At 37.4% G+C, this 13,573-nt stretch overlaps 1 protein-coding gene across 2 annotated transcripts in view; it reads right to left on the reverse strand.

Moving 5' to 3' along the window:
• The window catches only part of atp2c1 (ATPase secretory pathway Ca2+ transporting 1), a 55,062-nt gene that overhangs the window by 39,528 nt on the left and 1,961 nt on the right, over window positions 1-13,573 (reverse strand). The window contains exons 1-2 of one of the 2 annotated variants that reach the window (XM_079836107.1): window positions 5,400-5,570; window positions 3,834-3,938 (exon numbers count right to left, since the gene is read on the reverse strand). In XM_079836107.1, coding sequence (XP_079692233.1) covers window positions 3,834-3,902 — 69 coding nt within the window. In that variant the 5' untranslated portion in view covers window positions 3,903-3,938; window positions 5,400-5,570. Of the gene's footprint in view, window positions 1-3,833; window positions 3,939-5,399; window positions 5,571-13,573 lie in introns of those variants that run through there. The other variant, XM_079836106.1, reaches the window with a different exon arrangement.

Consider the following 13,573-nt stretch of genomic DNA (forward strand, 5'->3'; position numbering starts at 1 on the left):
GAGTCAGAATTGACATCAAGAATTCGACCACAGGGAACTGCACAGCGGTGATAGGCAGTATCACAACAGGTTTTACCTGTACGTTTAGCAAACCAAGTGACACTTCGCATGCTGTAATTTGGGTTTGTGGTGACAGAAACCATTTCATGCCACAGAAAGACTCGACAGGTTGCTGTTACCCAGCTTTAATGAATGTGATGAGTGACTATTATTACTACTTCTATTTTTATTATATACACATTTAAAATTTTTCTTTTTTGAAAGTTATCAAAGAATGATAAAAGGGGGAAATTGTTGGGGAAAAATTTAATCACAGAAGATTTAATCTTCCAGACCTGTTTTCTCTATTGTGTTTTAAATGAGTCAGATCAAAGAGGCCTCACCTGTGGAAGCCATACATTGTCCCTTTTATCTTTTATTGCTCTTGGAATCTGAGTTCCTGGCTAACATGCTTTGTTAGATGAAGATGAAGGACCATTGTGTTTCTTGCTTTTAATTCAAATGAGATCCAAGACAGGAGGGGGACCATTTGTGTATTGTCTCACCTCTTGCTCAAGGCGAAACCTTCAGTGGGTTTCGCCAGATGTATGGAAAATTACTGAGGGGGTTGTTGAGGGTATAAAAGTTTGTGCTTTCTTTTGTTTTAGCAGTTCACACTCAAGGTAGCCTCGAGCGGCTGCGTTTGACCGTGGCTCTTCCTTGCAAGGAAAATAAATCTTTATAAAGACAATTGGATCTTGGTTTGTCTCTTATTAGTGATGTCGACGAATTAATTTTTGCCATTACAATATAGATTTCACTAAGTTGAACTGCATCTTTTAACATACCTTCTGATGTTCATTCATGTTTATTTCGCTCTGTAACTAGTAATAAATCAGAAGAGACGATAAATTCATGTGCGCTCCAGGCTGCTGCTTCGCTTAATCAGAGCAATCACTTGGTCGACTCAACAGCGATCTGTCACCACATTAAAGAGCGCCAAACTTATTTACTGCTTGAATTTCTGAATTAAATTGACAGAATTTGAAAGCTGAGACTTTGTTTCATATCAAAAGTAACAAAGCACAAAGCTTATTGCAATTTATTGGATGGGAGGTGCGCTACAAAGTTCTGTTCTGTTCATTCATTTAATGACTAAACTGACTAGATTAAAACATTTTGATTATTGGGATTTTACAATCAATATCGGTTCATCAAAATTAGAATCGCTTAAAATCGAGAAATCTATATTTTTAACCCAGCCCTATATTTTACTCAGTTGTCAACAACTTTCATCTATATTGACTGTCTTGGTTTCATGTGAACCCTTTTACATGGCCAAATAAATTAAGATCATAAATCTCAGTAAACATGACATTTGTGACTAGTGGGTAAAACACAGAACCCATTTTGAATTTGAGCAATGAAGTTGAATAACTTTCATCCCCCACAAATGTCAGTAAAAAAAACAAAAACAAAAAAAGACCAATTGAGCAGTTTACCACAGGTTACAACGGTCATCAAGAATGAAGCATGCTGGGAAAAATCTGGAATGAAATGGCCAAAACGTTCGTAGTCAATTCAGTTTATACGACAGTTACCGCATGTACATGTCTTTCAGGTTTTTATCTCTAATCTCACACTGTTTAGGGCCCTATGAAATCCGTTTTATTTTTTCCCAAATTCCGTTTTAATTTTTGCTAATTCCTTTTTTTCCGTTTTAATTTTTGGGAATTCAGTTTTTTTTACCTTTAACTGTTATTTTAGTCGTAAAAAGAGTGTGTTTTTAATGTTAATATAATAGAACAAAACATAAAATAGGAATTTATTGAGGTAACAAACATCATATTTACTTTTCAGGACAAACACTGCAACATAACACTGCACTCTAAGCACTTCAAGTCACAACTAAATATTAGTGCAGTGAATTGATAATAAAAAATTTCAATTCGCATTTTTCGCATTTTTTCTGTAATTAATCATGATTTATTGCAATTAAAACATTGGAGTTTTTAATATTTTGATATTGTAATAATTTCAGTTACACTCCAAATTAATTTAGAAACAATTTAAAGACAGCATATTTTAAATGTGTGTTGTAATGGCATCTTTTTATGAATGAAGGCCAGTATCACTGATATTAATGTCTATATGAAACATTGATGACGTTACATTACAGTATAACTGAAAACTGATTTCAAAACAAGGCATCATGAAGCTTCGAAGCGTTATGAATCAGTGAGCCAAATCATGATTCGGATCGCGTGTCAAACCGCCAAACTGCTGAAATTTGGTGATTCAAACTGCTCATTCGACTCACTGATTCATAACGCTTCGAAGCTTCATGATCCCTTGTTTTGAAATCGTCATCACTATGCAAGTCGTTATTTAGGGTTTTTTTGCGCACAAAAACTATTCTCACCGATTCATAAAGTTATTTTAGAACCACTGTAGTACCTTTTAAGGGTCTTGAGAGTGTAAAGTGCCATTGTGCCAATGGAGGCCTTTCAGAGCCATCAGATTTCAACTAAAATATCTTCATTTCTGTTCCGAAGATGAACGGAGGTCTTACGGGTGTCGAACGACATGAGGGTAAGTAATTAATGACAGAATTTTCCTTTTTGGGTGAACTAACCCTTTAAAGCTACTATCTTCTGTTCCCGTTGTTCTTTGAACATTAATGACAGACATTAACAGTGCTACTGTCACTTTAAGATCTACCTCAGCCAAACATGATGTGGATAATACACGCTGACCCGCGCATCTCATTTTCTCTCAAGTTAATTTAAGGCATTATTTTCCATACAGTACATTAAAGTGCACTAAAAACAAGGCAAAATACAGCAAGCACTCCCTGCGAGGGAACTGCTCGGCTCGGTACAGAGGGCTTAGCGTTGAGTTTCTTAACTTTTCCTCTGACGAAAGCAGAGCCGTGGAGAGCCGCTTCGCCATACTCTCATTGTTTTGAAGGCGGAGCTGAAATGACAGTAGGGGTTGTGTTGCCCAGATTTGCTTCCCCCGGTCTGCATTTTCCCCAGACATACGTTCTTCTCCCACACAAAACCGCATTTCATTCCAAATATGTCAAATTCCGGGAAATTCCGCGTTAACAATAGATTCCGCGTTAATATGCCAATTCCGCGATTCCGTCCGCGATTCGGTGATCGCGGAAATCATAGGGCCCTAACTGTTGTGTGTAGAACTACTCCCTTGTGCATCTGATTAAATTGCATAATAGTTCAAAACAATGTGGCATGGAAGAGATATGCAACTGTAATATTGTAATATGGTCATCAAATCTTTTTTATAGTCTAATTCATAATCAACAACCTTGAATGAGTCGAGTCAAAACAAATAATTCAACAATTCTGCAGCAAAATTACATTTGCTCTGATGAATATATGATTAAATAATGTTGTATGAATAGCATAACTGCGGCGAGTTGGACATGGTGTATTAGAGGTAAAAAATATATATAAATACTGTTTGGTTTCTCGCACAAACCGATTGTTTCGTTGTCTTAAGATATCAATGTGTGGTCACGAGCCGCAGGGTTTAATTTGGATTAGTCTGTAATTGTTATTTTCTACTCTCATAGATTTTGTTACCATTCACATGCATTATAAGACTGACAGACTGCAACGGTTAGAGTTAAAAATCTTCATTTGTGTTTTACTGAAGAAACAAAGTGACCTATATCTTGGATGCCCTGGGGGTAAGCAGATAAACATCAAATATTCATTTTTGGGTGAACTCTCTCTTTAACTAAATATCTAATTGCAAATAATTCAATACTTTTTTAACAGTTTAATACATTTAGTCCCTCTTAGATTAGATGTGTGGCATGAATATACCTGCAGTGTACAGGCAGCCTCGTTCACAGGTAGTTCACTGGCTTTTTTTGAAGTCAGTACTGGAACCATGGTCTCATTTTCACAGTGGGGTTGATACTCGGCAAGCTGGGGGAAAAAAAGAATTGTATTTTAAACAGATTAAAACAACATCAAAAGAGGAGGATGTTAGCATCTAAAATTGATAACCCATGTGATCTCAGAGAAAATATTGAAAAAGGCTCAAACTTCGGAGGTAATCCACATCAAAGCATTACCAAAGCTAATGCCATCATAAACTAATCTCTCCTCATAAAAACGTGAGTGCAATGTACAAAAGGATTACAGGCCCAGAAGAAACTTTGACCCCTTCAGTGCTGCACATGGAAACAATAAACAAATCTAGGCAAAACACATGGGCCATTTTGACCAGACCAACCAGTCACTTCCTTAAGAATCATCTGATACTTTCACAAATTGCATAGACTTTCAGCTCCAAAAAGCCCCATTAGAGCAAGCCACAGCCGCAGTCTAACTGGAGGAAGATCGTCCGACAGCAATAATGTAGCCCAACAGATGGATTGGAGCGCATTAGGGAAGAGAATGACATTAAAATCTAGATGGCCATGAACATCAGGTTCAGCCTCACAAAGAGCACTTGATGAACATCCTTGCAATATCCTATCCTATTTACTTTGCTGCATATTGATCTGGTCAACTAACCAGAAATCTGCTACTCAAACTCACAAACATACAAATGATGATGCATTGCAAACAACAAACAGAACCATCCAGGCTGAATATAATACATTTTCAAATATTCTGATGAAAACATGATACTTGCCTATGAAAAAGTTTAGGATCAGTATGTTCTTTTATTATTATTAATACTTTTATAAAATATTCAAATATATATTATGTACCCTTGGTGTGCAGAAAGGGCTACATTCAAAAACATAAAAAAATCTTACCAACCCCAAATGGTTGTGAATGGTAGTGTAAGTCTATGGCATTTGTGGATTGCTTGAAAACAACACGCTTCTTCTTAAGTATGAGTATTAGTAATTTGAATAGTGGCCAGGGTCAAATTACATTCTTGTTTTTGAATTTTAGGAAGTTTCAACTTACCTATGACCAATGATTTACGTTTACTATGAATAGAAGTTAAGTTAATGAAATGTAGATATATTCTCGGGTCATTCGAAACTACCCAAGGTTAAATGTTCAGAGACTTTGTACTAGAGTGCTATGCTTTAAACAAACTAGGTTACAATGGAAAGAACAAAACACCCCAGATGGATGTTTACATTTTTAGGCACAAAATGCAAATCTAAACAAAATCCTGTTGTGACTAGATTTCAAGAAACGACTGCAAAACAGACCAGACAGACAATATGCTCAGAGCGCATTCTAAACAGTCTCTGAGAATGAACTTATCCCTCGGATGGATGTCATTGCAAGTCGCTTTGGATAAATTAATAAAATGTAGATGTCATTGGCAGGTATCATTCTGAACGATGCCCTTCTAAAGGGTGACAGAGCGAAGAAGACAGAGAAGAGATCTTAAGAGAAATAGAAAATCAGGGCTACCTTTTATAGTCCGTATCACGTTATGCTTCAGATCCAGCAAGAATCTTACAGCGTCTTATACATCAGCTTAGCATCTTGAAGAGTTACACATCATTCTTTCTACACTTTCACTCGGCAGGTCCAGCGTAAAGATAAAAAGTATCTTACTGAAGATCTAGTGAGTCTGAGCCTGAGCGGATTCCCATAATTAAGAGTGGCAACAGCTTAAACCTGCATGAACCAATCCCTCGTTCTCACCTCTGAACAGACTCTTTAAACTAATGAATAAATGCTTTCTGAGCTATACGGGTCAATTTGCAAAATGATGGTACTAGGGCTGTCATGATTCCTCGATTCAATTTGAGTATTCAATTTTTAAAGAAAATCCTTGATTGCAATTTGCCCGTGTCAATAAACAGGCAAAATGCAGTGTTGTCATACTATAACAGGCTTGATAACTTTCTTATGACAAAAAGAACTGAACATTAAAAAACAATAAAGCAATACACAAAAATGTATAAAGTCAATTGTTTCAAACAGATTAAAGTGCAAAAGAATTATAAAGAACAATAGGTAGGCTTTCACTTTACAATAAGGTCTCACTAGTAGTCAATGTTAGTTAATACTAACATTAACAAAGAGTAAATAGCTACAATTGTTACAAAGTTATTATTCTTTGATAACCTCAGTTAAAAAAAAAATACAACTGTTAATGTTAGCTCAGGTCCATTAAATAATACGGTAATACAACTTTTGATTTTAAAGGGATAGTTCACCCAAAAATGAAAATTCTGTCATTAATTACTTACCCTCATGTCGTTCGACACCCATAAGACCTTTGTTCATCTTCGGAACACAAATTAAGATATTTTTGTTGAAATCCGATGGCTCAGAAAGGCCTCCATTGGCAGCAATGTAATTTGTACTCACAAGACCCATAAAAGGAACTAAAGACATCGTTACAAAGTCCATCTCACTACAGTGGTTCTACAATAATTTTATGAAACGACAAGAATAGTTTTTTGTGCGAAAAAAAAAGAAAATCAAAATAACGACTTTATTCAACAAGTTCTTGTCTTCCGTCTGGGCCTTTGACGTGAACTCACGAAGCACCACGACGCATGCGCGAGAATATGATGTAGAGCCAACGTTCTGACACATGACCTGGCAGCGAGGAGCTTTGTTTACAAGCAGAGGAAGACGCGCCGTATCTAAGCTGTTGAATTCAACATCGTGCTTTAGGTCTGGGCGTAGTGGTCAAAACGGGGCTAAAGTGTGCATTTCCTGGATGCCCAAACGCCGTGGTGCTTCGTGAGTTCACATCGAAGGCCCAGGCGGAAGACAAGCACTTGTTGAATAAAGTCGTTATTTTGATTTTTTTTTGCGCACAAAAACTATTCTCGTCGATTCATAAAATTATTGTAGAACCACTGTAATGAGATGGACTTTGTAACGACGTCTTTAGTACCTTTTATTGGTCTTGTGAGTGTAAATTACATTGCTACCAATGGAGGTCTTTCTCAGCCATCGATTTCAACAAAAATATCTTAATTTGTCTTCCGAAGATAAACGGAGGTCTTACGGGTGTCGAACGGCATGAGAGTGAGGAATAAATGACATTATTTTCATTTTTGTGTGAACTATCCCTTTAAGTATTTGAACCATAGCGAATACAGAAAACTGAATGGCTGTTTGAAACATTTAAATACTGTTTAGTAGCATTTTGTAGTCTGTAGAGTCTGCTTTGTTTACGAGGTTTCCGGGGAAACGGCTGTATGAAGAGAATTTTGTGCCATAATCAAACAAACAAATCCAGCATTTTGCAAACAAACACGATCTGCTTTCCAAAGGAAAACTCGACTCGCAAACAAACAGAAAGCGATGTGCAAATACAAAGGTCAGTTTGAGCGAAAACACAGAGGAGTAACAAATATATGTATTGTGTTTTGAAAATAATAAATGAGTGAGAGTAAGTTATATCATATTTCACAAATAAATACAAACCATCCTACAAATTGCATGTAATCTGCACATCGCTTTCTGTTTGTTTGCGAGTCGAGTTTTCCTTTGCAAAGCAGATCGTTTGTTTGCAAAATGCTGGATTTGTTTGTTTAATTATGGCACAGAATTCACTCCATACGGCTGCATTTCTGCTGTTTCATCAGCGCCATCTGCTGTCAGAGAGTGTGAATGTGCATTTTCATCCTTCACTCGTTCCGCAATGCGCTGCTCATGCGCGTTGGGCTTGTTTACATCAGTGCGTGCCTCTTTGATATAGCATACAGCGGTGTTGTTCATGGGTAAAGTATTCTTAAAATGCATTCTAAAAATCGAAATAATTCGTAATAAATAATTATGCATGGTATTTTGAAGTGACCACGATAACAATATCATGCATGTTCATTATAGTGATATATCGTATCACCGTATGCCGGCACATGTCTAAACGTAAATAATTTTTACACCTAAGCCAACACTGGAAAATACATCAATATGTTTCTAAATATGCTAACTGACTGTTGTTCATCATTATGATTTCAAAATAAAAGTTTAAACCCTCACTCTGAGTTTGCATGTTTTGATGTTCAACATGTTTCACATGTTTTTGTTCAAGATATGACAGTGGCTGTAGCATTTCTAACGTGGCCAAATATTGAAGATTAAATGGACATTTGAATTAAATGTTTTTTTGGCCAGTATTAAACTAGGATTTGATCATGCTGTATGTGTAACAGCAACAATCACCAGGCCATTGGCACCCGTTGCACTGCTCTTGGTAGATTGTTTTGGTCATTATGGAAATGATCCGGCTGCGTCTGTGTTCTTTCATTTGCTCGTTGTCAGTAGATCACAAGCAGAACATTCCACTCCTCCTATCGGTGCTTTTATGGAATTGTGCTCTCATGCTAAGTAGCCCTGTTTAGTCAATCTGGCCCTAAGCATTTTAAGCGTTTTTCATATGATTACTTGCTTTTTAAACTTTATTTGAAACAATTATTATTTCCTCATTGTAATTATACCCATGTATTATTTAATGGTTATTAATGTTCACTTAGGTATATTTTTATTACTACAAAAATATGTATCCGATTACCATAATAATCATTAGAGACAGACCTAGATGGCACTGTAAATCTTTGTACTGTGCAAAAACTGGTATTAAATGCATCCCTTCTCAGAAACACCCTGACACTTGATCATAGTTTGTTGTCACTGGCGTTTGTCAACATTACTTTTGGCAGTTTTGATTTATAATTTATCTCAAAATCAAGTTTACGAATAATGTAAAAGCATTTCACATGCAGAAAATATGATCTATTACAGTGTTTTTTTGTCTATTATCTATTCTGTTTTGTAATTTGTAATGTAGGCGAGAAAAACGCAGGCGAGACAACAAATGCAAATGAGTTCCTTGCGAATGTATAGTTTCAGAAATTATGGACTACTTTTCTGGTACATTTTGTCCATCCACTTTCTTTGTATGAAAAACAGAACCTCTGACATTCCACTCCTCTTGTGTTTCGAAAAAAGAATAAAGAAAATAACAGGGTTGGAACAACCTTTAACATTTTTAGAGATCTAATAATAGCTCAACAATATCTCAGTGTCCTCTAACCTATATCAGGAATATGACGTGGCTCTATTATAACTAAGATGCGCAATTTGACTGACAGATTCTCTCTCCAATTATATCATGTTTTAATAGTAAAACTCTAAATCAGTTACTAACAAGTGTGATATTGAAAGCAAGATAAGCCATTTATCTTCTCACTCAGCTGGTGACACAAATCGAAAATAAATAAATAAACAAACCAAACTTTAATTGTTTTTGCGTCTCCCAGGGCCCCCTATCTGGGTCTCAATTACAAACTGTGCCTAGTTCTCCCTCTGACAGAATTGGGACAAGCGCAGGTTCAAGGCCATGCAGACACAGAACAAACTGCTCTCTCAGCGTTCTCCATTAGATGATCGAGACTGATCGTCTGCAGTCCGCTGAGAGGCACAAGGTCACGTTCACTCTTGCAGAGCCTCCACAGTGTTGAAACCGCACTCTCTCCAATCAACCTCTCTTCACCTTTTAAACAGTTCTAGGGTAGGAGCTTACCTATGTGGTATGAAAAGAATCTGTTAAGAAATGCATTGTACGCAAAAAGGAGAAGGAAAAACGCAGTTCACTAGAAACACTAATAAAAGTGTCCTGCCCTCAGCCATGCCCTTAACAAACCTTACTTTTCATATTCCATCTGACAAGCTGAGCCTTACACAATGCTCCTAAACAAACCAGAATACAAATACGCACAAAATTGTCTTTGAATGGTCACACCTCTATTTCTTCGATTTTCATCTTTGTTTATGGAAATTCTTGGAATTTTGATAGTCAAAAGTCGAGGGGTGGGGAGACCTTTATCCCTTGCGTTGTGTTGTGTGTTGAAGGTCAGTCCACATTGTTACTCAGTACATTTCAATAATTTGAGTTCTTTTGTTTGTGCAAAAAGTGTTGTACACGTATCTATGAGTGAGTGAGTGAGTGAGTGAGAGAGATAGAGAGATAGAGAGATAGAGCACAGAATTTGTTTCTCTCTTGCCATGTACAGAACTGAACAGAAGTCGGATTGGGCGATACATTTAAAATATATCGAATACCATGAATAATAAAAAATAAACCAACACCATGAACACTTTTTTAACACCATATTTGGCTATTTCCTGGCAAAAACCCTATTTAATAACATTTTAAAGGGTAACTAAACCCCTGCTCAGAGCTTAACTCCACCCACTGGCAATTTTCAAAAAATGCTGGAAAAGTGGGCAGAGCCCGGCGGACACAGAGGGGACGAACCGAGGGCGGGGCTGAGCGGAGGGTGTGCACCTGAGACCCGCAGTGACGGGTTGATTGACAGCTGTCAGACTCGCGAGTCGCAAAGATGGAGAATGACTGGAGTGACGCCAGCTTTGCAACAGAGCGGTCATTTCTCCTACCTTGACCTGAAGTGGAGGAGGGTGGATTGTCTGTAGACATAAACCCGGAGCCTTATCAATGCGAGCCGCTGCTCAAACTGCGTTAACTCCCGATGCAGACGATGCTAGTGAAGCAGCCGCGCAAGAGAACCGACCTAATCTATCTGCGTCCGCGGCAACCACTTGCGTGTTTGAAAGCGCGTCTCATGTATGAAAATTATCTGTACACATGACGGGCGGCAATAATATCGCAAGAAAAGCCTGACGTGTACTGACAACTTCATTATTTAACCGTATTTTCTTCAATACAATGTTAAAGCATGTGTCAAGTGAGTTTCATTCATAATGTTTCCACTTCATGTAATATGACAGTTCATACTGGAGTAAAGCCGTTCTCATCGTGTGATTGGGGGAAACATTTCTGAGGGCGTGGTGAGCTCGTGCCAGGGGCGCGGATAGTGAGCCGTTGGAGGTACCATCCTACGTCACGATGTACCACAACGTCCAATAGGAAAATTCAACTGCAGTAGCCACCGTTCAACCTTAAGAGGGCAGCACTTTGGCGGTTTTACACCATATTTTATAGAATTAAAACACTTTATACTCAAATGTCAAAACATTTACTCGAATCAATGAACAGCATTAATAAAGCCCCAGTATTACAGATCATTAACTAAAAAAAGTTGGTTTAGGGTTTAGTTACCCTTTAAATAGAAAAAAAAAAAAGATATTAAATTTTGTTTTAATGATATTTAAAATTCTACATTTTGATTAACTTGGCAAAAAACGTTTACATACATTGAAATATTTTGATAAAAACACTTTTGTAGCTAAATATTGTTTATTAATAAAACTAAATATTGTTATATGGTGTATATAAATTATCATGATGATATTTTTTCTAATTGCTAAAAAAAATATATATATATTTGAATTACCTATTTCAATTTTAATTTGTATTTGCTCCATAGACTGTAAAAGAAATATGGATGACGCACATTCACTCTCTTCTATTGTAGAAAAGTGAAGCTGTCAATGTCCCAATATGAATAATGTGAATATTTTGTGCGATGGTTTTATTTTTTTATCAGCTGTCGGTGTAATGAATGCTTCCACACCGAACGCTTCGTTGTCGATTTTTTTAAACTCTCGCAGCGACAGAAAAGGCTTAAACCAATAACATACAAGGAAACAAGTGACAAAATGTCCAGTTGATGTCATTAGCTATTCAATCAACATTAACCTTTGCCAGGTATCGCATTTCTCACAAGATTACAGCCTGTGGAGTACGTGCAAGTCGCTGTAGACTACAGACAACGATAACATAACCTTTTGAGTTCAAACATGTCGATTTTTTTGTACGTTAAACCTAATTGTGTCCGCGACTGGAAAGTGAATGTGTTTCCATCAGTACGACTGTGGCACTTAAATGTTTACATTGTGACTCAACTGGAAACATAGCTGGAAGCATAGCTGCTCCAGATCGATTGATTCCTGAAGTGTGTGTTTGTCTCGTCAGATGCGGTGCTACTGTCTCTGGAGGAGCTCCTCAAATTGTCCCACGGACATTTGAAAGCAAGTGCGGAACCGGCCGAGATAAAGTTTTAGCTCCTGTATAAGATAAGCATACTCCCCTTCAGACTCTGTTCTTTTAAGACTGAGTGAACCCAAAACCTTCTTTTCGGTCTTTTAAAAAAAAATTTAATGCTCGTCTTCACTGAATGAGGAAGTGTCCGTGTTTTCTCAGCTGTCGCCGCGAATGTTTTGGAATGTTGGAGCTCTGAAACATCACAGATGTCGCAAATTCGTGTCGCTGCTGATGTGAATGGTTTTGACGCAAACTATTCACACACAAAATATTCGCTTTTCCGTAACGCGTCCGGTGTGAAAGGTCCTTTACATGTATGACTTTCTTTCTTCAGTGGAACATAAATAAAAATGTTTTCTATTCATATAATAGAACTCAGTCGTCATAAAAAAAAATGATTTTGTGTTTCACAGAAGAAAAAAAGTGATAAAGGGTTGGAATGAAATTGATTGAGCCCTCCTTTTAGAACTGATGGAGTATTATGAGAAAAAGAAATGCGATATATGATAGTATTACTAGTAAATATTACTCCTAATAAGTATGAACAATGGTAATAACGCCTTAGTAAGTGCAACTAATGCTAAATAAAACATAACCTAAGATAGAGGTCTGTTTGTGGTGTTAGTGACCAAATTAAAAGGAGTAATACCTTGATTCCCTGTTTACAAAGCAGGAGTTGAATTCAGGATATGTACAAATAAAAGATTATCATTTACAATGGAATAAGTCCGGGCTCAGAGATCATACATTTCAGCGAAAACAAAAAGCACTATTGTTAACTTTGAAAGTCCTCTCTGAGAAGAGTGTTGTTGAAACAAGAACAGAGCTTCCCACAGAGAAAGAAAATCTTTTTTTCTCCAAAACCAAGGTAAACAAGGGACCAAATATCCAAGCACTGGCTGCTCAGTGGTGGGAAATCGAAAGATTGATTCCACTTGTGAAAATACCAAACTAAAACGTTCAGGATTGCATCACAACGATATACTGAAACACATGCTACCAACTGCCTTACTTCCTAATTGATTTCACAAAAACTTTTGTTCTGAATTTGAACGTCAATCTTCAATCTGTCACCTAAAGCTAATGGGAGCTTCACAGGAAGTTAAATGCACTGCACAGTTATATATAGATGGAGCAGGGGCTGCTGGGACATAGAGCAGTTTATAATCTTCCTCTGGCTGTCCTGATAGTGCCTGCAGGCGGAGGCTCTCTGGAACTATTAGATAGCAGAGAGATGTCAGTCCACAAGTGCAGTGAAAAACAGAGAAACAGAGGACAGGGAAGCAGCAGCAGAGAGGGAAATCCAGTGGAATGAGGCGGTCCTCTTCACACACGCAAATCCCATAACACACACATGAAAAGAGCAAATATACCCTACTCATCATCCAAGGGGCAAATCGTCAGACACCCACTAAACTCTCCCTCACCTCATCAACCATACACAAACATATGATTCTGTAATGATCAGCATTGCACAGAACTATTGGGTATTACTTCAGGCTGTAGAGCGCAACAGTGACCGCCCTCTTTTCAGAAACCACGGTTACGCAAGTACTCGCCCTATTCAATGTCTTTACAGGGACTTTAAAAAAAAAACACTACAACACATGCATTAATATGCATAATATGTCACAATTAAAGTCCGACG

Source organism: Gobio gobio (assembly GCF_949357685.1).
Source record: "Gobio gobio genome assembly, chromosome: 15".
Classification (NCBI taxonomy): Eukaryota; Metazoa; Chordata; class Actinopteri; order Cypriniformes; family Gobionidae; genus Gobio; species Gobio gobio.